This window comes from Giraffa tippelskirchi, chromosome 5 (assembly GCF_054371585.1).
Source record: "Giraffa tippelskirchi isolate mGirTip1 chromosome 5, T2T-mGirTip1v1.2.pri, whole genome shotgun sequence".
NCBI classification, from domain to species: domain Eukaryota; kingdom Metazoa; phylum Chordata; class Mammalia; order Artiodactyla; family Giraffidae; genus Giraffa; species Giraffa tippelskirchi.
The window spans coordinates 107,953,487-107,981,326 of record NC_137279.1 but is presented as its reverse complement, the minus strand read 5'-3'; the positions used below and the strand labels follow the sequence as shown (position 1 = coordinate 107,981,326).

The window sequence follows — 27,840 nt, the reverse complement described above, 5'->3', positions numbered from 1 at the left end:
CTTCATATTTAAGGGCCAGAGAAGTACCGACTCTCAAAAGACCTTAGAAATCATCCTCTCCAGATTTCCATTCTAAAACCTTCTCACATCTATTTCAAGGTAACTGGGAGAGTTAGGTGTCAAACTAAGATTGATTCAATGTCTGTATTCTTAATCACCTTAATATGGTAACTACCCAATATTGTCATGCCTCAAAGAATTTTCTTTTTTTTTTTTTTTAAAGGTAATTTTTACAATGTGCACTCTATTTCCTCAGATTTTATTTGGCTTAGATGCTAAATCGTGTCCAACTCTTGGGACCCCATAGGCTGTAGCCTGCCAGGCTCTTCTGTCCATGGGATTCTCCAGGCAGGAATACTGGAGTGGGTTGCTATTTCCTTCTCCATCCTCAAAGAATTTTCAATTTCATATTACAAGCTTACATATAACATCGTCCCACCTACCTTCCACAAAGGAAGGATACGAAGGAAGGATATGAATCTAATAATGTCTAACACTTACCATCTCTCTGGCTTCATTAGTGAACTGAAATGTATTTGATAGAACTTCTATGTTGGTTGCTCGTTCTAATTTGTCACGACGGTCTGTTGAAATATTAAACCTAACATGGTCGCCTTCCAACAGGGTCACCTTGGATTTTGTATCTTTGTCTCCAAACGGAAGTTCTTTAGGAATCACAAAATCAACTTTGATGCGTCCTGGCAATGGGTCATTCTGATGAGAAGGAAAAACTATTTTAGCTGGAGATTTCTCATCCTTCCTAGTTCTAAGTCAAACAAGAAGAACACACAGTAAACCCATGTTATTTATAATAGATAGTTCCCTAGAGGAAAAAAAGGTGGTGAAAACCTATGTTCAATTTGAAAGCTTTTGTGTTCTGTGGTCACATGACACAACCATGAACTCATGATACTGCAGTTAAGATCCTGCACTCTGATACCGAGAGATTTTATTTAAGGAAAAAAAATTCAATCTCTTATGTTTTACATTTCCTTAACAATGATACCACTGGTCTCATCTCTTCACTCCCCCCAGACCCCATACATACAAAAGAGCCCAACTGGGGCCTAAGCACACACACATGAATTGTTTCCCCCCCATCTAACCAGCATTTTTTTTGGTCCCTTTCTCCATATCACTCAGTTAAAACAAACAAACATATTCATGAATGTACCAATGGTTTCCTATTTAGTTTAATTCTACACATTAAATACTTAATACTTATCAAAAAATTACATTAACTGAATATAATAAAACTTCTGTATACTACATCATATTACTCTTTTTCTGATGAGGCAAAAGATGGCTCTCCTGAAAAGACTATTACCTGGTTTTTACTGGGTACTTTGGGGATAACTTTGGTTACAGTTCCTTCAAAATGTTCAATGCTGATATCTTCAAAAATGACTGTTCCTTGAGGCAATAGTCTGACATCTGTTGCAACTTCTTTACCCTAAATCAGAAGGGAGCAAGGGGAGCACACGTGTCATTTTAAGTGTTTCATAAATTTTAACTACTTATATTAAAAGAAGGTCAAAGATCAAGTTATTTAACTATCTTACATTTCGGTCCTTGATTGTGAATTCCACGTCATCTCCAGGCTGTAAGGTTTCTAAGTCACCCTTAAATTCACTATAGTGAAAGAATATCTCCTTTACAATATCGCCTCTTTCAATAAAGCCAAACGCCTCCTAGAGGCAAACAAATATGAAAAAACAGCAGGAATATTATGCACTATTCAGCATATATATTTATGATTACAATTTACAATTAAGAAGCCTTTTCAGTGGAAACATTTGGTCAAGTCTAATATTAACATCAATTAAATGGCCATTTTAAAGAATATAATTAGTAACCAGATTGCTTTTGAAGTTAATATTTTTTAAAGGAAAGACAAAAAGGAAAAACAAAAGACTTGGGTTTGAAAGACTTAACACAGCCAAAGAAACAACTCAAGTTTGTCAAATTTGATGACACTTACTTTCATGGCACAAACTACTCCCTGATAGCGAGCTTGTTTCTTTTTCAACAGCATAATATTACGAGCACTTACAGCACCAGTACTAGAAAAAAAGAATCAGGTAGGGATGGTGGGGAACAAAGAGGGGTGGAAAATGCATTGATTTGGTTAGGTATGATAACTTTAGAGAAACAATAGTTTTCTAAGCCCTCAAGACTTCTGCATCATCTAATATAAGATTTTCTAATACACAATCCTTTTCATATAGCTTCACATGCAAAGGACTTTTGCACAAACTTCCTAGCTTTTTAAACTGGCACACATACATGTAACTGTTTTTCTTTTGGGCTGTTGAAAATAAGTCCACAAACTGGTTGCCATCAGATGGGGAATGCTAAGGTTTTAGAAAGGCCATTACCTGAACAAACACTGAGTAGGAATTATGTACTGCAAACAAACATATGGGGAAACAGAGATAAATAAGAGATGGTCCTACTTGCAATGAATACTGAATTTAGTAGCTATCCCATCAATTATACAGCAAAGAAACATTGAGTAAATGCAGTGATTATAGGAGATATTTGCTATGCTGTAAAAAAGTGACATTCACCTCTACTGAAAAGAGAGACATCATATGTTGCTAAACTGTCCCCATCTTTGACCAGCAACATGTAAATTTGATAGTGACCCCACTGACTGTAGCCCATTTGTCCGTGGAATTCTCCAGACAAGAATACTGGAATGGGTAACCATTCCCTTCCCCAGGAGATCTTCCCAACCCAGGGATCAAACCCAGGTCTCTTGCATTACAGGCAGATTCTTTATCGTCTGAGCTACCAGGAAGCCCTTAAAGATGGCGCAAACTGTCTAAGATGGAAGAGTATTTGTTGGTGTTGCTTTTAAGATCTTCAGACCAAGCTATTGGTCTATTACTTCCCTTAATTCTTCACGGACAAAGTGTAGCCCAATTGTGCCTTTTATTTCAGAAACTTAACAGACTAACAGAAGATGCTGGAAAAATCCTATGTGCTTTCGCAACTCGCTACAGTGAAAAGGTCTTATTTAGAGCCAGATTTTGGATTGAAATGTCTTTTTAAAAGCTGTGCTTTAGGCAAGTTACTTTATAAGAACATACCTCACTTTACACATGGAAGACTTATCAGGTAAGCCTGTTCTGAGGATTAAGAAGAACTGTACATAAATATTTAGTACAAGAGCTTAGCACATTCAAGACTTTATTAAGATTAAATAAAGCCCTTTCATTGGCTCCCCATCCACCTCAACCCTATTCCCTAGTTTCCTACTTAAGATTAATTTGAGGCCTCAGACTAGAACTACTAATATCCATAACTATAACTCAATCTGATTTCTTCTTGTCTTACAAGAGGTAAAGCTCAAGGCTAATAATTCTGCACACACTACTGGAACTTTTTTCTGTACTGCCATTGAAAGTCCATTCCCAGCACTTTCTCCTATTTTTAAGTTCCCTTTGTGCTTGTATCTATCTTTTCCAGTCTAAAGTAAAAATAACCATCCCTGGGCTTTCTTAACTACGCTTTCCTTAACTGCTTATGCCAAGGAATTCAACAGCTCTATCTCTTGCCTGTCACTAGCTTGTTCAGATCTATACATACAACTACATATTTAATATCTTCACCCACAGACACCTCAAATTCAAAATGCCAAAATAAGCATAATTCTTCTCCTACCCTTAATCTTTCTGCTGTACCTAAGTCCAGTTACTGATATCATTAGCTGTCTAGTAGCCCAAGCAAGAAAAATGGCATTTGGGACTCCTCTTCCCTTCGATCTAATATACACCTCTATCAAGTTATTAAACTTGGTGATTTTTTTTTCTCTTATGTGACTTGCGTTCTATACCCTACCACCCCTGGCCTATCCATATTAGACTCTTATCTTTCATATTAACTCTCATATCTCTGCCTCTTGTCTAGAGCATCCCTACTCTCCAAAAGCCTACCATCCCACCACTTCCAACAATTGAAACCATACTTCCCCAATTAAAATCCTTCAAAGATTCCTGTTACTACTGAATAAAGTCCAAACTTCATCCTTCTATGATCCAGTCAATTCAATCAACTCAAACTTTTGGCCATTTTGCCCAAACGCTACTTCCTCTATCCAGAATGTTTTTCTCATTTCCCTAGTGACTTCTCATCTCAAAGTGTGCCTCAAGCACTGCTGTTTGGCAAAACTTTCATGGATCTCCAGTAGAGATCCTTGAAAGTTCTGATCATGTTTTAATTATCCTCCTATTTCTGACACCCTGCATAGTGTTTATCATAGAACTGATGCTCAAATGTTTAGCTGATGAATAAAAATTTAAAAGATCATGAAAATTATCCAGATTTATAAGTCAGGTTTTTTGACTCACTTCAGACTTCTTACTGCAAAAAGAAAAAAATCCACTTAAATGGGAGAAAAGAACTTACTGTTTATTGTTATCAATTACAAAGTTTATTTTATCTCCAGTTTCCAGCTGAACATTCCCTTCAACATCTTCAGGGGTGTAAGTCAGATAAAACACTTCCTGTGAATTAACAAGTTATTATTACTATATTGCAGGATGCACGTTCACTGTATAATGTGATTTACTTTGTTAAATACTTCTTAAACTGGCATTTAAAACCGAATCTCTTAAAATTAAATGACTTTTTGACAAGTACATTAACTTATTCATATAAACACACTCCCTCCAAGGTGCTGATGACTTCTGCGAGTCCACAGCTGAGCAGCAATCCAACTTCAAAAAGCTTAAACACGTGGAAGCATTTGCCCAGAGGCTGTAGTTACATTTCAAAAAACACAATTTTTATATAAGGCATTCCAAACAAAAAAGCTGGAGTTAGTACTTAAAAGGAACCAGAAAAAAGATCCCTTCCCACAACCCCCCCAAAAAGTAAGTAAAAGAAGCATTTTACCTTAATGTTCTAACTAAGGTCACACTTGGGCAAGCTAAAACACTTGGAAGTCCTATGGATTTTTTTTTTTCTTTTTAAAGTTTTTGATTATGCTGCACTCAAAGCCTCTTTGAAACCAAATTTAAAACTGATTTTTAATCAACTGCAGCTTACGTTTTCTATTTTGAATTTTAAAGTACGCTTATAGATCACATGGTGGATCAGGCAAAGGTTTAAGAAAAATACACAAGTTTACCCCATTACGTTCGTAGCATACACTCCCTGTTGGACTCTGACCCGGGGCAGCTGGAGATTTACTCTCTAAGTTGTGAGGAACAGCGCACACAACCTACCAGTCAAAAAAAAAAAAATTTCCATTGCTAATCATTTCAGGAGCAGCACTGTGCAATATAAACTGAATTTTAATATCCTCTATACTATACATAGGGATGCATTTTAATATGATCCACAGAGGATGTCATGCTGCCAAGTTTCAAACTTACAGTACATAAACTGACTGTAAGTACAGACTTAGGGTTATATGTAAAAACCCAAATGACTCTTGACCAAATTTTTATTTCAGGTCAAGAAATGCCAGTGCTTCTGATATAATTTTAAAATAGTAACTTTTATATACTATAGCTCTCTTGCGTGCAAACTGAGGAGATGGGGTGAATCTTCCTTTTCTAATGTGAAAGATATGCAAATCCAGGGCCCTAAGAAAATATAAAGCATCAAAGTCACTAACTTGTCCATTAATTCGTTCTTCAGGGAGGATTTCTTGTTTTATCTTCACCAGTTTAACAGCAATAGGTTTCCCAGTCCGCCGGTCAGATGATACTTCAAATTCAACATCATCTAAAATAAAGAGTGTTATATTTGTTGAACTAATTTTGGTAAAATGGTATTTCACTTTAAACTTAATGCTGCATTTGAGTTTTTTCTCTTAAGTGCGGTCCCTGGACCAATGGAAGCAGCAGCAGCATCACGTGAAGCATAGCAGACATGTCAGTTCTCAGGCCCCACTCCAGACTTACTCAAAAACAGACTCTGGGCATCAGGTACATCTATCTATGTTTTAACAAGCCTTGTAGGTAACTTTAATACACACCAATGTTTCAGAACCACTTCTTTAGGCTAAGCCATATCTCAGTCTTAGTTTTCATGGCACTTACACATACTACAAATGGTGCAACGTTAATGATGTGATTTGGCAAGCTTCCCCCCACCGCCCCGTTTAAAATCCCACTATAGCCTCAGTTACTTTGTCTGTAAAATGAGGATTAACCAATATAATACTCTTGTACAATATTTGGAATGCCAAATATTCACGTTAACATTATTGACCAGAGACGTATCAATACATTTTTAGAGAAAGATAATCAACATCACTGTTCAAAGTCGTTAGATCTTAAAATTTATCACAGGTTCATTACACAAGTTACAACTGTCCTTATCATTCATTTTGGTCTCTTTTTGTGCCAACCCTGTGTATATTATAAATGCAAGTTTATCACCGTAAAAAATTTTAAAATGACATCGCAAAATTTTGAGTGAAGAATTTTTTGGTGAATTTCACAGAGATTCTTTCTCTCACTATCTGAGAGACATATATACTAGTGGCTCAGAAGATGACAGTTCTTCAAAATATAGTCCAGACGATGTGACTATTAGACCAACAAAACACAAAAATCCTTAGTGACCGATTCTGATACAGAAAGTGAAAATGAAACTCATGGTGCTGGAGAAGCCCTTACAGATGTGTCAGATGTTAACTACTGAACATAATAACCCACAAAGTGTTAGTGAAATAAAAGAATTAATTTCTGGCCAGCCAAGATAAAAATACCAGACACTGGTTTCTGCAAAAATCCCTCGGTCAGTAATGAGTTAACTATTGCTCTTTTTTCTCAAAGATATTTTAAAACACACGGAGACCTTGTAACTTCAGTCCTTTAATAAGCCACACTTTTTCTACACATGAAAGTAATTTTTATGGTGTCAGCCAAAATGAATTTCCATATAGTCCAGTGGTGATATCGTAAGAGTTATTTTTTTTCAGCTACTGCCCAAACTAGGACCTGGCCAAACAATGAAAACTAACATTATAAAAGTTTAATATTTTACTGGCTTAAAACCTAATATAACAGCCAAACAATCATTCATTAGGGGGAGTAACAAATCTACCAATTATTTATTTAAAAAATATTCAACGGTATCTTCTACTCAATTACTTTTTCATCCCTCAAAAAGATACCAACACAATCAAAATCAGGATTCTGCTGATTTATATAGACAAACTTCAGTAATTGGTACAATGAAAAGGCCAAAACCATAGCACTGTCAGGAATAAGTTGATATGCAAGAAAAATTTGGGATCAGTTTTATAAAAAGGAGAACCGACAAATTACCTCCTACTTTTAAGTCCTGCAGGTTGCCATTATACTGTGAACAGTGGAAGAAAAGTCTAGCTTGACGTTCTGAACACTGAATAAATCCATAAGAGGTTAGCAGTTTTTCAATAACCCCAGTTTCACGCAGTGCTGCTGAAGTACCATTGGGGTACCCATTATGTCCATTGTTGTGGAGAAGGTTTGGATCAAAGCTCATCTGTTTTAAAAAGAGAAAGAACTCAATACATACAGATCTGTACATTCTCTCCGTAGCATACTAAGTCTGATTAACAAATCACCAAACTTTTAATATGAAAAGGCAAAGAAAATGAAGGTAATACAAATAAAGGGAAGATTATGTGTTTTTATTACTGAAATGTTAATTTAGCCAATAAAACATTTCAGAGGAAGTAATTTAAATTATTTTGGGGGAACTGTCCCAATTTATGGTAGGGTTTTCACTTCCCACAAATCAAATTTCTGGAGTTTAAATATTAAGATAAAGCAACCACATAAGTAAAAGCTGCCTTTAATTAAATTACTAAAACAACATCAGGACAAAGGTAACTAATATTCAACAGATGGAAAACCAAACTAGCAGTACATATCATTAAGGAATTTATTAATACTTATTTTTTTTTTTTATTAATACTTATTTTGAAAGATAAACAGAAACCTTGATGCTATTTGGTAAGCCATGCATCTTGAAGGCAATTACTTAAGTTAGTAAAAAGAATAAAAGAAACCTTCTATGCAATACTTATTTCAAACTAGAAAATGCATGCATGCTCAGGTCTTTTAATGGAAGATGACTGAAAACAGTGAGTTAGACAAGTGTTTTCTAAGAACTCCAAGACAACAAAAGCTCTTCAATCCTAAAAATAATCAATCACTTCACAAGCACAATTAAAAGAAATCTTTTCATTTGTTTCAGACACTGATGAAATCTCTAAATACTGTCATTTGTTTCTATGATTAGATAAAGCAAAATAAAACATTTTTTAGTAAAAGAGGGGCTATTTAAATGCAATGCACTGGGACCTATTTAATCATCAGATACTGTCTATCACAGTGGGTATTTCACTTTATTTAAGTGAAGCATGACAGGACAAAATCCCTAGGGAAGGTTAGGTCTATAACTCATCTACTACAGCAACATACCCACATCTTTACAACTAGTTTTAGACCTTTTCATTGAAGATTTGACTCATAAGCACTTTCACTTGTTTGATGTTAGGCATTAATAACAATATTTTTCATTAGGAAAAAAAGACTACTGAAATTATAGAAAGACAAACCCAAGTTTCAAGTAGTTAAACACTGTATGGGATAGCCAAATCATGCAAAACAAAGCCATCACATCTATAGGTCATTAGTTCCAGTTCTTTCATGGTAGACACTGTTTTGTGCTGGATGTGTATTAACTCATTTAATTTTTACAAAAGCCCAGGAGAATGTAATACTGTCCCTCTTTTACTAATGATGAAATAGACACTGAGATTAAATGACTTGCAAAAGTCAAATGACAGAGGATTCAAAATCATACGCACAATACAGACTCTAAACTAGGGCATGTCAAAGTGAAGATACCCAGTGATCTAGTTAAAATACAAAATCTGACTCACTGGCAGGGGTTTGAGATTCTCTACTTCTAACAAGTTCCCAAGGAGATACCAATGCTTTTGATTCCTGGACACCCTCTCAGTAGCAAGCCCTAAGCTACTCAACTTACCTTTCAAGATTCAAGGTGAAAGAAATGCTTAGGGAAGTTAGAAAGTGAGTTTGCAGGGTATTTCAATCAAACTGAGCTTCTTAGTCATGCTCTTAACACAAAGAAAAAAGCTAGGATGACTGCTTCCCTGACTTACAGATCTCTGATACGTGGGGGTCCTCTTTTGTTTTTTAGTCCCAGATGAGGTAGAAGATGAAGATAAAGGTAAAGAAAGTGAAGGAGGGGCTGCAGGAGGGGGATGAGGATCGGATGACACAGTAAAAACGTTCTCCATCTCAAACAGCTGTGATAACATAGCACAATGTTTATAACTATCATCAATAACAATTTAACACACATTTGACAGTCAACCTGTGTATCTTTACCTTTACCATTAGGTTACTTTAGCAAAATGGAAATCATTTAACCAGATTTGTATCAACAAAATAAATTATAGCATTAACATTAAAAGGTCAAACTGAAATGCATTTGTTAAAGCTCTTATTTAATCCCTAATCCACAACATTTACAATTTTTAAGATGCTGTAAGGACTCTGGCGGTTGCTACAGTGAGACAATTGAGCCCAAAGTCTTCAAAATGTCTCACAACTTCACAGAGCCCAGTATTCTCAATCACTTGTTTCCCTAAAGAAGGTTATACACAGGATAATTCAATGGTGTGTAGCAAGAAAGAATCTTAACTAGAATACATTTTGTCCAGAGATAACAATTAGCTTTTTAAATGGTTATTATGTATTTATAGAAAAGGCTTTGCTGAATTGCTTTGTCAGATCATATCACAGGTCAAACACAAAGTACTCTGAGGTTAAGAGTGGAGAGCCTCACAAGAGACTGACAGTGAAACCCTCATTTACTTACTTTCGGCACATTAAATTTACATTTCCCCAACTAAGTGCACGTACAAATTTAGCTATCTAGTTTAATTAAACTGTCCTCACAAATAGAAAGAGTGTTGAGAAAGATTCCTAGAGAAGAATCTTAGAAGATAATGCTAATAAAGCAAGCAAAGGCAGAGTACTGGGAGCCAACACTTCTAATCCAAGCATTAGTTCTTGTACTTCCACATTATGAAATAAATCAACATGAGATCTGACAAGTCTCACAAAAAACTAAGATCAAGACTGTGATACTTATGCCAGCAACAGTAGTGATAAAACACAAAATCCATACTGTGCCTTAGATATTAATTCATGACAGTATAAAGCTTTTAAATTAAACACTTACAAACTAAGCATCCAGATAGTATTTTGAGCGAGGCTGGAAAGTTTCTGTTAACAGGTAAACAACTTTTATAATACTGCTTATTTTATCTTTGTCCTATTTGTACCACTGCTTTGTAATGCAAATAAAATATAATCACACAATTTATAAAAATATATACATGTACATTTTCAAATTAATTTGAAAACCGCTATTCCACCATCACTGACTTAGATCATGACTTTCAATCTCTGCTTTTTTCATGCTTAGACTATAGTTCTAACCATTCAAGTAAGAATGCAATGATATGATCTGTAATACATATGCCAGCAAGCTACAAGAACCACATCTCCAGTCCTAGCAGTCTAGCTAAAGGTAGGAGGTAGTAACTCATTTTTCTCACCCTAAGGGAAAACGAACCAGAATCAGAAGGGTTTACAGCTGTCATTTTCTTCTAAGACTAAACTGTTCCCCAAGGAGGGTACTGGAATTTAGGCTGTATTGCTTGGGTCTCATCACACTTTTTAGATGTACACATCAAAACAGAATTGAAACAGAACCTCTCCTTTCTCCTAGTATCTTAAGTTTTTTTTCTCTAGCCTTTATCCAATTTGAGAACTACTTTTTAAAAATGGAAAACCATGTATTATTCAAGCAACTTTAGATAAGACAGTACATTAACCCTTAGTAAAATTCCTAATAGTACACTTAAATTCTTTTTTAAACAAGCTCCAACAAAACTTTAAAGAAAACACCATTAGACAAAATGGCAGGTCATTTAAAAAAGAAAAAACATGTAAAACCAAACAATTACATAAAAAAAGAAATTCAATGGAAAAAGCAGGTAGCTCAACAACAGATGCTTGTTTATAAAAAATTAAAGACACCAAAAAAAAAGAGGAGGTGGTGGTGGAATGAACCAGTATATAAATGTTTCTTGGCTTTTTTTAAAAATAGGTGGAAAAATCTATAGTTGCTCAACTCACAGCATACAAAAAGTATTTCAGATGAACTGTGTTAAATGTCTTAACAAATATTAAATAAAAACGCATGTATTTATAAAGATTTTGGAAAGGGGACTTTCTAGATTTAAAGTCAAAAGAAAAAGGTGCAAGGGAAAGGATCGATATTCGATTACGTAAAAAGCATAAACTTTTATACTCAAACCTAAAGAGAACAAAGGCACATGTAAATATATAAGTGTACCATTAAAGAATTTAAGCAAATCAGTTAAGAATTAAACTACTAGAATATAAGCTTCATGAGAACAGGTACTTTTTCTCAAAGCTAAATCTCGGGTGTTGCACAGTGTTTAGCACATAGTAAGCACTCATTTGCTGAACTGTGGAAGACAAATAGTCTTAAAAGATTATTCATTAAATACAGAACTTACAAGCTTCAATTGTGGCAAGCAAATATTTAGATAAAGCACAGTATTCATTTATCAAACTACCAAAGAAAAGATTTTAAAATACTGAGAAAGTAGGTTAAGAACATGCTAATATTTTTTCATGGTGGTAAACTGGTGCAATCTTTCTGAAATACAATTTAACCACCTGTACCAAAACATGGGGGTGTTTTCCTTAGTAATTCTACTGCAGGAAACCTATCCTGAGGAAATGTGAAATGTGGACAAAGCTTTAGGCACAAATGTGTTCACTAAAATGTTTTAATAATAAATTTCTAGGAACAATCTAAAGTTTAACAATGGGTCAAGAAGTCACAGTAATTTATATAATGGCAAAAAATATTTTTATGATTTCAACTGGTATTTGAAAAAGGAAAAGACCATGAAAATCTACTTTAATACTCACAGACAAGAAAATAGATGGTGTTTTAAGGGCACAGAGGTAAAACTGGTAAATGGGAACAGAATCCAGTACTCACTCCTCACTCCACCACTCACATTCCTAACCACTGCTTTATGCACTAAACCATGATGAGTGCCTACAATGCAGCAGTGCTGTTCTAGGTTCTACTTGCACAGTAGTGAACACAACAAACAAACATTGCCAAGTCCAAGTTTAGACTTTTTCTTCTTGCAACATCTCGAGTTCTTTCTCTGTTTTTCCTAACCTAGTCTGCTTGGCTCTCACTGAAAAGGAATTCGTTTAGAAAAGGTAGTCTATGGATACCAAGGGGGAAAGGAGTCAGATGAATTGGAGACTGCAATTGACACATTTACACTACTGCTATTATGCATAAAATAGGTAACTAAGGAGAACCTACTGGCACAGAAAACTCTACTCAATGTTCTGTGGTGACCTAAACGGTAAAGAAATCAAAAAGATGGGATATTTCTAAATATACAGCTGATTCATTTTGTGATATAACAAGTCTAAACATTGTAAAGCAATTATACTCCAATAAAAATAAAAAAACAAAAATAGACCAAGGTCAACTAATCACAGACAACTGGGCTTTAAGCTAGACAGTAACAACGTCCTTGCTTCCACCTTTTCTCTGTAAGCCTTCTCCCCGCTCCTATTGTAGGAGCACTCCTTACCACTTCCAGTTTGCCACTGCCCAACTGAAATCAATAAATGTTCAAATAAACTCTTAACAAAAAACCCCAATCTATTTCACTGCACAACAGTTTTAGAAAATGACTGTTTTCTTAATCTAAACATACCTTCCCTTAACTTCCTCTGCTCCTTTCAGTTTTCTGAATGCAACCGTTTTTCAGACTAACCACTGTGTTCGGGATATGTTCTAAATAATTATCCACTGAGGTACATGCCACTTCTCTTATTGTACTGAGACCAACAATATAATACAGACAGCACTGAGTGATTATGTTTCTTGATTCTATAGACTAAAAAGTTTCAGTAACTTTATGTAACTAGGAAAAAAAATCCTCTATGTTACTTCTTAATAAATGAGTAAAATCAGGTTTTCTCCTTCTCCTATTTCTTATAACTGATCATTTATTACTAAAGAAAAAACTAACCTAATAGGGTTAGTTACTTCATACAAAAAGCCTGGAATGATGCTTATACATAAATATACACATAACTACTTATTACTAAATCTTGAAAAGGAAGGAGGATAGAATCTGGCAGCACATATGTGGAGACCCCTTTGAAAATCAGTCCATTATTCAGTCTTTTAATGTTTATTATGCAATCTATATTTCTGCATACTCACCACTATGCTATCATGAGATACTCTGTCAAATCTTACTGAAAATTTTTTATTTTGTGCTCCTGGACTTTTGATACGGACGAAGAGCAAGCTCGAAAGTTTGCACACCTGACTTTGAGAATCAATCAAGACATGTAAAGTTCCTGGTCCTGGGTCTCCATTAGCTACTAGCACACTCCAGCGAGCTACCTTGTCATCTTATTCACTGGGGGCTTTAGTTTTCTTTTAATGTTCCTAGCTTTGCTTTCCTTCTGTCATCTTAAACTGTCTTGATCAAAATACTCACCAAAACAATCCATGTCTATCTATACATGCCAATCAAACTTATAAACCTTATCCTTTCTTGGTACTTTTTAGGGTCAGTCCCACTCTTCAATATTTATTCATTCCTAATTATGTACTACTTTAAACTGTTTTTTTTTTAAAAAAAAAAACAACAAAAAACAAACATCTCTTAAACGTGGTTCTTATATATAGAGAGCAACCTTATGGTTACCAACGGAGCAGGGAAGGTGGGATGAATTGGGAGACGGTGACTGACATGTATACACTACTATTTACTGAATATAAAATAGATCACTAATGAGAACCCACTGTATAGCACAGGGAACTCTACTCAGTGCTCTGTGATTTAAATGGGGAGGGAATCTGTAAAAAAGAGTGGATATATGTATACGTATGCAGTACTCTTGCCTGGAAAATCCCACAGACAGAGGAGCCTGGTAGGCTGCAGTCCATGGGGTCGCAGAGAGTCGGACAAGACTGAGCGACTTCACTTTCACTTTTCACTTTCATGCACTGGAGAAGGAAATGGCAACTCACTCCAGTGTTCTTGCCTGGAGAATCCCAGGGACAGGGGAGCCTGGTGGGCTGCCGTCTATGGGGTCGCAGAGTCGGACACGACTGAAGCGACTTAGCAGCAGCAGCAGCAACTCACCTTCAAAAGTCCCTTTTCCTGCAGATCTTCTTTACCTAAGACTACCTCAAACAAGTCTGCAAAGGGCTCTCCTTTCTGAAGCCCTAATTTCTAAACAGTACCAATGGAGTTCTCTTTCTATGAGACCAATAAATCAAGAGATCTGCATATATGACTAAACATCATCTTGGGTGATAAAAATCCCAGTTCTGGCCATAAATACTGTCCTCATCTAAGAAAAGACAATTAAGTTAAATAAAGTAAACTAGTGTTGATATTTTTAGATGAAGAGTTGAAAAATATAAACTGTTTTCAGAATACTTTTAGAAGCGAGTAGATTAAGATTTTATACCTAACCAAATAATTAGGAAATCCAGAATTATAAACTAACTCTTGCCAACAGCAAACGATAAACCTACCTCGCAGTGATAATCAAATATTGCACTTTCAGTAGTATTTGCTGATTCTTCTTTTTCAGCAGACGTTTCAAAGAATGAAAGTTGCTAGTATTAAAAAAAAAAAAAAGCGAGAGAAAACGATCTATCAAGCTAATAAAGAATACAACTGCTGCTGCACCGGGCAATCTCACAGTACAGCACTGAAGAAAACAAAGACTACTAGCAGCGTTGGGAAGTGCTCTTTCAAAGCTGTTGAGTAGGCACAAACTTCTTGTTTCAGATCAAGTGTTGTGTCTTCAACTTAAGTGTACTCTTCTTTGGTCTTGTTGGTTGTTTCGAGGTTTGTTCCTTGCCTGATCTGAACTTGAAGCAGCAGTTTCAGGTGGTAAAGTCTGTTCTGTTACACTTCATACTAGAGATAAGAAATTAAGACATTAAGTAAATAATCAGGGACAGAAGGTAAGTAGAGGGAAAAGCTCATCTCATTAACTTAGAATCAAGCAATGCAGAAAACTTGGAAGCACACACATTCATCACTTAAGCAATCTCTCAAGTGTTAATGGATACCTTTTGTGGTACTGTACACTCAAACCCTGAAATTATTTCACATTCCTTATTGATATGCCCTCCCCACAAATATATTCAGTCATATAATGTTATACTTAGTGTAGTGTTTTATAACTACCTAGCACTGTGTTAGGAACTGTGGAAAATACGAAAGAATTTCCTGTCACCAGAGAATTTATACTCTTGTTGAAAAAGAGTTACACATGAAAAAAAATTAGATTATAGGACAAAATGTCCAAAATTAATTTGCTCAACTAATATATGGATATCTACTATTGATATACTATTTGAGAAATACTACTTATGGTTTATTCATCACTATCTGGGCATTAAGCAACATGGTCAGAGGCTTTTAAATAGGTGGCATTATTTCAGCTTAATTAGGAGAAATAGGCAGGTTTTTGAGAAAAAGAATAGCTGAGTATCCCAGGCATAAACTATAACATAAACCAAACCGGAATATGCAATTAAATCATAAGTCCCTTGAGAGCAGAGACCATGTATATGATTTTCTACACCTGACATCAAGGGAGCTTTATTCCTGAATGACTGTTACAAGTGTGGTTTGTTGTTTCAGAGGAATCAACAGGCTAGCCTGGCTACAACAGAGGGCTGGGTTAAAGTGAAATGAGATATATGGTGTGACAGATGTATCAGAGCCAGATTATGAAGCATTTCAACTTGATATATAACAAGAAACAGAGAGCCTTAGCTCTTGATGAAACGGTATGAACTCCTGAAATCCTATGAGATGACTTCATGAAGGAAACAGTCATCTCATTTGAGTTGTTGCCGTAAGCAGGTAAGAAATGTCTTGAGAAGAGAAACAATTGAGAAGAAAACAAAAGAAAAATGAAATAGACATATAAATAAAACCACAAAATTGTGCTTTTATTAGCTGTAAAAAAAATGATTATTTTGCAGTGCCTCAAATGTTAGCTAAAATGGCACTGTTAACCAAAATGACATACAGGGAAAAGTAAAGGAGGATTTGATTTTAGTTATGCTGAGAAATGGACAGTATATTTGAAGAACATCAGAAATCAGAATGACTACAAGGTGAGGTCAGTGCTGGTGAAAACAGCTTAGAGGAGGAGAGCTCAATACTAATCACCAGTAAATGCTACAAACAAAGTTATTTAATCTCCCTGAATTTCAGTTTCTACAATGCAAAATGAAAACTCAGTAACAGCTGATCTACCACCATTGGGTAAATATTCCATGACTTTATATTGTAATTTCAAATATCAAATGTTACATTTGTTCAATCTTTCAGTTTTATTTGGATCATTACCTGTTACCCAGACTAGACACTTCTTTGAGCAATGGTTCTCAAATCACTGGGAAGCCTATGTCCAGTCCCCACTCAAACAGTAATTTGACTGGCCTGACTTAGGGCCACTTCTGTAATGATCCTTGATTCCTCCCTCTCCATTTACACACTCAATGGTGCAAGTTTTATCAATATTTCGAGGTTATCTTTTATATTCATCTTTTGTTCTAAATGACCTATTTGTCCAGTTAACACATTTGCTAACTTCAGTATCAACTCTTTCCACCTTATGTCACGTAACACTACCAGACTGACTTACCTAAAATTTCAATTTCATCTCATTCATCTCCTTGTCCAAAATCCTCAGTGATTTTCCCAGGACTCTAAATGGGAACTTCTTAATCCTGATTGCAAATCCAACCCACCCGGACAACTTGGGGGTGGGGTGGGGGTGGGGAATCAAAGCCTGGATCCCAACATGAGATTCGAATTTAACTGGGGTTAAGTCCTAGGCACTGGGATATTTTCCTCCTCCACCCATTTCCCTAAGGTGTTTCTGACTTCCAGCCAGCATTTAACCACCACCATTCAAGGTGTGTTTTGTTCTACTTGACATCTTTCTTCTGCTCTCCAATCCTTCTAGATTGATACATTTTCCTCCCTAATTCTTAAAACATAACTCTTGGGAGATTTCTGAATTCTAGTCTTTGTGCATATGGGGTCTCTCCACAAAGTATATATTTTGTCATCTTAAATGTTACCAAAAAAAAAAAAATCCTTTCTTGACCATTCCAGCACAGATTACCGAATTCCCACTAAAGGAGGCATTAACTCCCACTGCTGGCATCATTCTTTTTGATACCAAATCATTTCTGCACTTGGCTTACAGGTTTATGTATCTTGTTCCTTTAATATGTTTCAAATTTCTGAGAGACAAATTCAAGTTTATTTATCACAACCCCCTTTAGCACCTCACTAGGTACTGCTAAATTTACCACAGCTGAAACTAATATAGCAAAAAGACAATGATAGATAAGCAAAAGAAAATTCAAGTTGGTATACAGTTCTACCAACTTTAAAAAATTTTGTTTTTACTAAACTGGATAGTCTTAATTATCCAATCAAGAAGTAACCTTTTCTCTGAAGAAAGACACCCACCTGGAATTGAAATAAACTGGCTATTCACTCATGCCAAGATTATTAGATTCATGGGTGGTACTGACAAATTATTTTGCTTTAATCCTAAATGTACCCCCTACATCATCCCCCCCGTCCCCCCTGCCCCTAGACACTTAAGTCACATGATATACAGAGCACTGATTAAAAAAACTAGGGGACTTCCCTGGTGGTCCAGTGGTTAAGACTCTGCACTTCCACTGCAGCAGGCATGGGTTTGATTCCTGATCAGGGAAGTAAGATCCCACATACTGCAGTGTGGCCAAAAAAACCCAAAAAACAAAAAACCACAAAAACTAAGGAGCAATTTAAATGTGGATCTGAGAGTCTTCCTGACTGCCAGGTAGTCAACTTCTTTCCCTCTGCTCTGTATGGGAACACTATCACCATTAATTATCAACTACTATGCCTTGCTGTTCTAGCAATTAATGCCAATTCCTTTACTTGAACTGAAAATCCCAACAGTCATGCCCTATTTCACCTTCCTTAAAATTACCATCACCTGTCTTGTTATTTACTGTCTCCTCTAGTTGGCTGCTTTATCTCAAAGAGCTAGCTGAAGCCAGGCACACAGTAGGTACTAAAGTAATACACATGTTGAACCAGTACATTTTTACAACATTACTTCATCTAAAATGTTATCATATAACCTAGTTTATCATTTTGACAAATTATACTCAAAGTCTGTACAGCATTAAATGGGAAGAATGTTAAAGAAATGATAAACCACTCTTTAAGTCTCTCCACCTAATCCACTCTGTTCAATTTACTTTCTTTGAAAACAACAGCAAAGACTTAAATAGACAGCATGGAACTGAAAAGGTTCTCTGTTGATTTATATGACCAATACTCATTCCTGCCTTAACTCCGAAGTTCGTAATTCTTTCCCCCATATTTCTTGATGCAGTAACTCAAGACAAGCTTAATTTTATATATAATAAGTTTTCAGTTTCACTTTGGGATCTAAGTAAAGTGATAAAAATTTAGATAATTAACCACCTCAAAATTATTTAAGTCACCACCATGTTGAGTGGAAATAAAAGAATATCAAATTGCTGCAACCATCTTTTTGTATAGGTTCACTGTAGTAACAACAATTGTGCTGATTACTAGACACTTACCCACCCATCACTTAACCTCTTTTATATACACTATTAGTTTGAAATAGGACAAATGGCAGTGTGGAAAGAAGCTGAAGAAATGCTCCAGACACAAAAATCAGAACAGCGCAGACCAGCACTGTCCAACAGAAATATTGTGCAAGTCACATATGCAACTTAAAAATATCCTAGTAATCATATTAATGCTGAAAGAAACCAGTGAAATTCATTTTAATTAAGTATCTTACTTGGCCAAATCCAAATGTCATCACTTCCCACAGGCAATCGACATGTTTTTAACATCCCTTGAAATCGAATGCTTATTTTATATTTCAGCACATTTCAATTCAGAACTGTGCACAGTTCAAGGGCACAAAGGCCACACAAGGCTAGTGGCTACCACATTGGCCAGAGAAGGTACAGACTAATTACAGGGAAAAGGCATTGGCATGCGCAATAAAGCAAGAGCAAATATAAGGCCATTGGGCAAAGACCTTCACTGATAAAAAGACGCAGTACCTAGCAAACTTGCCCACAGAACGAGTTCCCAATTGGCAGTTTACATTTACTATCAATACATCCAAGAAGCAGAAGTCCAAACAACTAACTGGTTGTATACCACCTGCAACAGCAAACCAATGTCCACAGGTTCACTGTGAATAAACTGCTGATCAATTTGTTTTCAACTATACGTTAATGTTTTACCTCAGTATAAAAGGACATATAATGCTCCCAAAATAATATTTCAATGCATCATACTCAGTTTAACATCTCTAATAAAAACTGTAGCACAAGAGAAACATCTAAGTAAATGGAAAAAAAGTTTTGACTTATTCAGGTTTTTAACTAGACACTCATACATCCAAGCAGAACACATTCCAATACAAGACAAAGAAATTTTTAAAAATCGTAATTTGACAGAAAGCATTTAACAGCAAGAAATAATGGGATTCAAGAAAACAAGTTACTCCCAACACAGCAACGTCACCACTGAAGACATTCAAGCTATTAAGTCTCAAAGAATATAGTTATAATTCTTCTAGCTGTAATTCTCTATTATGAAAAATCCTACAAGTTAGAGCTCTCCATAAGACAGTCTGAGTTAAAGATCTCAAAGTAGTTCCCACTTTGTTTTTTGAGAAGATGATATATCAATACCTCGTATTTATTTAGCAAGATCAAGATTTTTATTCTGTAATACAGTCCTCAAATTCAACTCCTTACAACGTGAATGAACTTAATGCTAATGAACTGTACACTTGAATAAAAGGTTAAAACGGTAAATTATGTTATGTGTATTTTACAATTTGAAAGAAAAAAATAATTTTAAAAATGTTGGCTCTACATCGTGTGTCTTTAAGTGGAGAGAAGGGAAAAGAGGAATAGGATAAAGCAGGACAAGGCAGTTTTCACATTCTCATTTTTTATTTGGTAGAATTTACCAGAATTTTCAACCAAACTCTAAAGGTCATACCTGTTAAGTCAGAACTTAGTTACAAAAAAGGAAAACCTATCTTCTGCGCCTCAAATACTTTACTTTTCAACTCAGCTGCTATAAATACTCATGTCGATGGTAAGCATCCAGAGCAGCTGCAAAATCACTCAAACCACTACCATCTCTTTTATTTCGGGCCTATGGCTAAAAGGAAAAAAAAAAAAGTTGAAAAATTTTCAAGATTTTATGACTTAAGCCTATGCCTGTTCAAGTATATAAACCCCCTCCTGACCCACACCACGAATACCCAATATTGGTTAGTACCAAAATGACAGCAAGGCATTATATTGGCCCTCGATGTAATATTGAAAATGCTCGCCTTCTAGAAACTCAAAATGAAAATTACTCAGCGTTTTGAAACAAAGTAACTTAATATTTGCGCCAATAATTTGATAACTACATTTTACAGATTAATAGCTCTAGTCAAAAGCTGCCAGTTCACACCATCCTGATAAAAAGCTTCATCTCTCTCAGGAAATATTTGAAGATTTAACTCTCATAGTATCTTTGGGCGTCCTCCCTCCTCCTTTATCCTGCCTACCAATTGTTTAAGAGGACCACATTCTTTCGCTCATTTTAAGAGCAAAACAAGGAAATTACCTCGGACAACAACGTTCAGCATTTTGTATTTGCGGAATGAAGGCTGTTTTAGAGTGTTCCCTGCGAGCCTGGTAGGCTTCAGTCAATGGGGTCGCTAAGAGTCGGACACGACTGAACGACTTCACTTTCATTTTTCACTTTCGTGCATTGGTGAAGGAAATGGCAACCCACTCCAGTGTTCTTGCCTGGAGAATCCCAGGGACGGGGGAGCCTGGTGGGCTGCCGTCTATGGGGTCACACAGAGTCGGACACGACTGAAGCGACTTAGCAGCTGCCTTACTTTTGAGTTAAGCAAGGGAGGAGCTATCCGTGTGTTTTCAAAGGAAAACCTTAAAGCAAAAAGAAACGTGGCACTAAGATTTCCTACTTAGGATAGAATGGTAAGAACCTCAAAGTGTCTGTGACCAGAGCTCTAAAAAAACTACACAGAATGACGAAGTCAAGCCTTTCATTGCACAATATGGGCCAGGCTCTTACACCGTAAGAACCAGAGAAGGTGGTAAGAACGCCACTGAGCTCTCCAGAGAGTTCGTTTTAACCCCAGAATAAAGGGATGCGAACCCTGTGCCTAAGTTCAGAGGCCGGTTCTCCTTCTCAAGAAGCTAAAGGAGAGGGTTAGACGGGAAGCTGGGGTTGAGACCCAAGATAAACAGCTCTGGGTGAATGGCAATAAAGATGACACTTTGGCTGTGCTACCGTGCCAAAAGTGGCCGAAGAAAGGAGATGTCTCTAAGCAACTTAGATGGAGCGAGTCTCAGTTCATACACAAAGGAAGGGCCACTGCCGCACTGCGCTCTGGTACTGGTAGGCAGATCCGCAAGCAGGTGATAGCTAAGAAACTATAGTGTCCAGAGTCAGAGTAGGCCGCTCTCCTCTGCCTCCGGCTCTTCCAGTCTCACACAAAGGACCGCGCCACCACCCCCTCGCCCCGCCCGCCGGGACTTGTAGTTCTCGTTTCCCCCACCAAGCGGCTGAGGGGGAAACAGCCAGACTACAACTCCCAGCAGTCTCCGCGCCCGAGCCCCGCACCCCTGCCTCCATCTTGGCTGCGGTCGGAGCCTCCATTTTCGCTCCCTCCCCCCACTTTAGTTACCAGCAACACCACGCGCTGCCGCCTGGCCTCCAATCTTCACTTCGGCTCTGCAGCCTGATGTGAGGCCTACATAGTTGAACGGGGGACGGGTGGAAAAGCCCGGGGTGGGGACTCAGGGCGAGATGTTATCTACCCGGAGCTCTAGGAGTGCCCACCCTGACTCAGAGGTCTCTCTCGTTTGTCTTGATTTTTTCATCCGCCCTTAACTTGGCTTCCTGCTACCCACAATTGTACCCTGAGGTCGTACTCACCCCAACAGCTCAGCGCCCCCTCTCCAGCGCCGCCATAAGCAGCACGGCCCGGTACGTAGGAATAAATCTCGCTTCTCTCGCGAGAGTTGCAGGCTCCGAGCGCGTGCACAGGAAGGGGAGGGGAGTGTATCCTTAGTACGCCTGCGCACGAGGGCTGAATGACGCCAGCCAGTGCGCTGTGCTTAACCACAGCGGAGGTGGTGTCTAAATTCCCCTAGATCCCCTCCCCCTTGAGCTGCGGAAATGAATCTCTGTTTACTGACTCCACTAGGACGCACGGGGCGGGGTGGCGGGTGACTTTCAGTGTCTCTGATCTTTGCAAACTTGAATATGCTTTAGGCTGCGAGACCAGGGTGAACCTCCAGGGAGAACAATTTGGAGGACGTATCAGAGATGTCATATAAAGGATTTCTCTTTCCTCACCGATAATCCAGAAGTTCCCAAACCGCAGTTTCATTTTTTCTCACATTGGAGGCTTTCTTGTCTGCAACATTGGACTGAAATTTTATTTAGTATAGAGTTAGATTTTTAGCAAGGTAATTTGAACGCCTTAAATGAGAACTTTATCTCCCACAAACTATGTTGCTTGCAACAGACAGTGAGTGAGCGAGGATCATGGCCATTAAACTCCTTCAACTGACCTTTCTAGTTACTGGAAGGTGTTCAGTATGATCCAAGGGACTGAATCGGTAACCAAAAGGTTGAAATCGGGGTAAATGGATGATTTATCTCACAAGGAGAGAGGGTAGGAGGGAAATGTTAATTCTGGCCACAGAAAAGTTCAATGAATTATACTTTGCCAAACGATCAGGCAGTCCCCTTTGGTGAGAGGAATGCTTTTCACATTCTGTGGCTCTCTCACTTGAGAACACTGGATTAAAAAATGAACAGTCATGCTTCTGAGAACTTGCCCACCCACTTTATCTTCCCTCTCAACACTTATTTGTCCTGCATCGCATATGTGTCGTCGTTGGGATGTATAATGGTAACAACAAATGGACATGGTGCTGTCCTCAAGGAACTTTCAGTCTAGCAACATTAAGAAAACTAAGATCATGGCATCTGGTCCCATCACTTCATGGCAAATAGATAGGGAAACAGTGGCTGACTTTATTTTTCTGGGCTCCAAAATCACTGCAGATGGTGACTGCAGCCATGAAATTAAAAGACGCTTACACCTTGGAAGGAAAGTTATGACCAACCTAGACAGCATATTAAAAAGCAGAGACATTACTTTGCCAACAAAGGTCCGTCTAGTCAAGGCTATGGTTTTTCCAGTAGTCATGGATGCATGTGAGAGTTGGACTATAAAGAAAGCTGAGCGCCGAAAAACTGATGCTTTTGAACTGTGGTGTTGGAGAAGACTCTTGAGAGTCCCTTGGACTGCAAGGACATCCAACCAGTGCATCTTAAAGGAGATCAGTCCTGGGTGTTCATTGGAAGGACTGATGTTGAAGCTGAAACTCCAATACTTTGGCCACCTGATGCAAAGAGCTGACTCACTGGAAAAGACCCTGATGCTGGGAAAGATTGAGGGCAGGAGGAGAAGGGGACGACAGAGGATGAGATGGTTGGATGGCATCATCAACTTGATGGACATCGGTTTGGGTGGACTCTGGGAGTTGGTGATGCACAGGGAGGCCTGGCGTGCTGCGGTTCATGGGGTCACAAAGAGTGAGACACGACTGAGCGACTGAACTGAACTGAATCACAAAACCAAAATCTGAACATACACGTTAAAATAACTGCAATGAAGGAAAGGTGCACAGTGTTATGAGAGTATGTAACCTTGGATTATAAGAGGAGGTAGTATCTTAACTTCTGATGTTCAAAGATGTTTTCCCCAACTCTTCTGCTATTGGTCTAATCCCACAAGATGCGCCTTGTCTTTGATGCTTCCCCCCCACCCCCACCCCGCCGCCAGCTGTCCCAGGCTTCACTGTCAATGCTTTCTTAGCTCAGTCTGTTTTTGCTAGTTTATACTAGCTAGTGATACTTTAGAACAGGGCCTGTGACATTCATGTTTGCATCACTCTATCCTGACAATGCCTGACATAGACAACCTTCAAAAGTTTGTTGAATGAATAGCACTGAACAACAATGTAAGAAGTTGTTAGAAAGTGGAGTGTCCTTTTGGGAAGTATGGAATGTAAATACATCAGACTAGCTGGTTGGTTTCCTCTGTCCAAATCTTAAATTGAGATTTCTCCTCCCCAGCAATAGATCCATTTGGATATTCTGATCTAATGTTACAGAGAAACTGCCCTGGGCTCTTGCACTAGAAATAAGGTCATGTGAAGCTGGTCTAAAAGTAGAATTAGGTCTCAAATATCACAGCAATGGGAAATGTAAAAAATAATAGTCTCACTAAATTCTATAAGTACAAATCCTATTAATGAGAATAAAGTCTCAATTTCTACCATCACACATAACTTCTAAAGACCTGAAACCATGTAACCATTTCATCATCTTTATTCTGATACAGCTCAATTGCCTTTATATTCCCCCTTGATCCATAATTAGTATCAAATTATATTTAAGACAAAATGCAAATATGTATAAACCCAGAAGCATATATTTTAGCTTCCAAGCATTAAAAAAAGTAAGAGATGGAGTAATTTGATTTAAATCACTGGTTTAAATTATTTAGTCTTTCTACAAGTACTACTCATAGGTTTCATTTTTAGGTAGAGATAAGTTTCATTTTTAGATCACATTTTAAGGCAATAATATTTATTCAAATTAATTTTGAAGCCAAGTAAAAAAATCCAAAATGTTTTCATGTTTATTTTTTTTAACTGAAGTTAATTAAAGCACAAGCTTGTGAAGTCACTTGGAAAATCATTTCTTATACAAAAGGATAATCACAGATTTGGGGAAGATACTTAGTCCATTAAGAAATAATAATCAGAATTTTAAAATTGCATATTTTTTTGTTTATTTATCATACTAATTTTTATTTCTGAGAAACGTAAATAGACAATGAAATTGATTATAGTTGTTTTATTTTTCTTACAATTACCAATAAGCACATTTTCCAGACACTATTTGAGACTCAAAAGTAAGTATCCTGTACACATTTATAATATTTTCTTGGAGCAGTGATGGAGAGATTTTTGTCAGTTCTCTGTGAAATGAGAAAGATTAGATCAATGTAGAGATTTCTTTTAAATTTTTATTTAATTTGAGTAAATTTTAATTGATTCAAGATTTAAGACTTTTTATTCTCATATTATGTCTTTCCTAGCTATGGAAGTTAATGGAAATTTCCTTTATAAAATTATGGTAATAGTGAATGGCAAATGGGTCCACATTCAAAATTTCAGAAAAGGAAAACACAAGTTACAGCAAAAACTTTCATAAAGAATATTACTTCTATAGGAATGCAAATAAGACTTAATCTTAGAACCCCACAATCCAAAACTTTTTTATTCATCAGCAAGCCCCCAAACAGTTAAAGTGATTTTTTGAGAATAACATATAAGAATAGCAGTTATTAGAATTTAAATAAGAATAAGGCAAAAGCTTAATATAATGCTTCCCTTAAAAATGTCAACATTGCACTTAATAGAAGAATTATGTGGACAAGCTAAGCTCCACACTAAAAGTAATAACCTTAACATTTTAGCTCTGTCAGTTAGCAAGAGAAAAGCATGGAGCAAAGCCTATTTCAAATTAATTAAAAATAAAACCAATTGCATTCATAATAAAATCCATACTCTTTTACCATGATCTGCAAGGCCATAAATGAACTAGTCCCTGCTAAGTCTCTAATTTCTGATTCACTGTGTTTCAATCCACTGCCACTACATTGCAAATTTGTTCAGACTTCAGAATTATCACCTTTTTTCTTGCTCTGCCTGGAATGCTCTTTCCCCAAATCATTAGATATTTGGCACTTTCTCATCATTCAAGCCCAAATGTTACCACCTCACAAAGATGTTTTCTAAAGTAAAAGTACCCACTATTTCTATTACTCTCCATATTACCACTATTACCATTATTCTTCATAATATTAGCTTATTTTATTGTCTTTCAGTTCAGTTCAGTCACTCAGTCATGTCCGACTCTTTGCAACCTCATGGACTGCAGCACGCCAGGCCACGCTGTCCATCAACAACTCCTGGAGTTTTACTCAAACTCATGTCCATTGAGTTGGTGATGCCATCGAACCATCTCATCCTCTGTTGTCCTCTTCTCCTCCCGCCTTCAATCTTTCCCAGCATCAGGGTCTTTTCCAATGAGTCAGTTCTTTGCCAAAGAACAGTCAGGTGGCCAAAGTATTGGAGTTTCAGCTTCAGCATCAGTCCTTCCAATGTATACTCAGGATTGATATCCTTTAGGATGGACTGGTTGGATCTCCTTGCAGTCCAAGGGATTCTCAAGAGTCTTCTCCAACACCACATTTCAAAAGCATCAATTCTTCGGCGCTCAGCTTTCCTTATAGTCCATCTCTCACATGCATCCATGACTACTGGAAAAACCATAGCTTTGACTAGACAGACCTTTGTTGGCAAAGTAATGTCTCTGCTTTTTAATATGCTGTCTGCTAAGTTGCTGCTAAGTCGCTTCAGTCGTGTCCGACTCTGTGCGACCCCATAGGCGGCAGCCCACCAGGCTCCCCCGTCCCTGGGATTCTCCAGGCAAGAATACTGGAGTGGGCTGCCATTTCCTTCTCCAGTGCATGAAAGGGAAAAGTGAAAGTGAAGTCGCTCAGTCATGTCCGACTCTTAGCGACCCTGTGGACTGTAGCCTACCAGGCTCCTCCATCCATGGGATTTTCCAGGCAAGAGTACTGGAGTGGGGTGCCATTTCCTTCTCCAATATGCTGTCTAGGTTGGTCATAACTTTCCTTCCAAGGAGTAAGTGTCTTTTAATTTCATGGCTGCAATCACCGTCTGCAGTGATTTTGGAGCTCCCCAAAATAAAGTCTGTCACTGTTTCCACTGTTTCCCCATCTATTTGCCATGAAGTGATGGGACCAGATTCCATGATCTTAGTTTTATGAATGTTGAGTTTTAAGCCAACTTTTTCACTCTTCTCTTTCACGTTCATCAAGAGGCTCTTTAGTTCTTCTTTGTTTTCTTCCATAAGGGTGGTGTCATCTGCGTATGTGAGGTTATTGATTTTTCTCCCAGCAATCTTGATTCCAGCTTGTGCTTCATCCAGCCTGACATTTTGCATGATGTACTCTGCATAGAAGTTAAATAAGCAGGGTGACAATATACAGCCTTGACATACTCCTTTCCCTATTTGGAACCAGTCTGTTTTTCCATGTCGAGTTCTAACTGTTGCTTCTTGACCTGCATACAGATTTCTCAAGAGGCAGGTCAGGTGGTCTGGTATTCCCATCTCTTTCAGAATTTTCCACAGTTTATTGTGATCCACACAGTCAAAGGCTTTGGCATAGTCAATAAAGCGGAAGTAGATGTTTTTCTGGAACTTTCTTGTTTATAACATGTATTTCTTTCCAAAATTAACACTTTTGTGAATTTAAGTTTTCATTGCCCTACTTCTTGAACAATAATGTAAGCTTTAGTTCTGTGTTTGTTTCTTCGTTGTATCCTCTAAGCCTAGAATTGTGACTGAGATAACAGTTAATACTTAATATATATTCATCG

The 27,840-nt window shown here is 37.3% G+C and overlaps 1 protein-coding gene across 11 annotated transcripts in view; it reads right to left on the bottom strand.

Moving 5' to 3' along the window:
- CSDE1 (cold shock domain containing E1) overlaps window positions 1–22,278 on the bottom strand; it is a 34,091-nt gene extending 11,813 nt beyond the window's left edge. For 3 of the 11 annotated variants that reach the window (XR_014054727.1, XR_014054726.1, XM_081493344.1), the window contains exons 1-9: window positions 22,220–22,278; window positions 14,686–15,076; window positions 7,293–7,491; window positions 5,630–5,739; window positions 4,414–4,511; window positions 1,982–2,063; window positions 1,563–1,691; window positions 1,328–1,453; window positions 502–714 (exon numbers count right to left, since the gene is read on the bottom strand). Coding sequence is in view for 7 of the 11 variants with exons in the window: in XM_081493344.1 (XP_081349470.1) it covers window positions 502–714; window positions 1,328–1,453; window positions 1,563–1,691; window positions 1,982–2,063; window positions 4,414–4,511; window positions 5,630–5,739; window positions 7,293–7,491 (957 nt within the window). In the remaining 4 variants the exon portion in view is untranslated. Of the gene's footprint in view, window positions 1–501; window positions 715–1,327; window positions 1,454–1,562; window positions 1,692–1,981; window positions 2,064–4,413; window positions 4,512–5,137; window positions 5,231–5,629; window positions 5,740–7,292; window positions 7,492–9,142; window positions 9,290–14,685; window positions 15,077–20,254; window positions 20,420–21,968 lie in introns of all 11 variants that reach the window. The other 8 variants (XR_014054724.1, XM_081493340.1, XR_014054725.1 and 5 more) reach the window with 6 other exon arrangements.
- Between the last annotated feature and the right edge of the window lie 5,562 nt (window positions 22,279–27,840).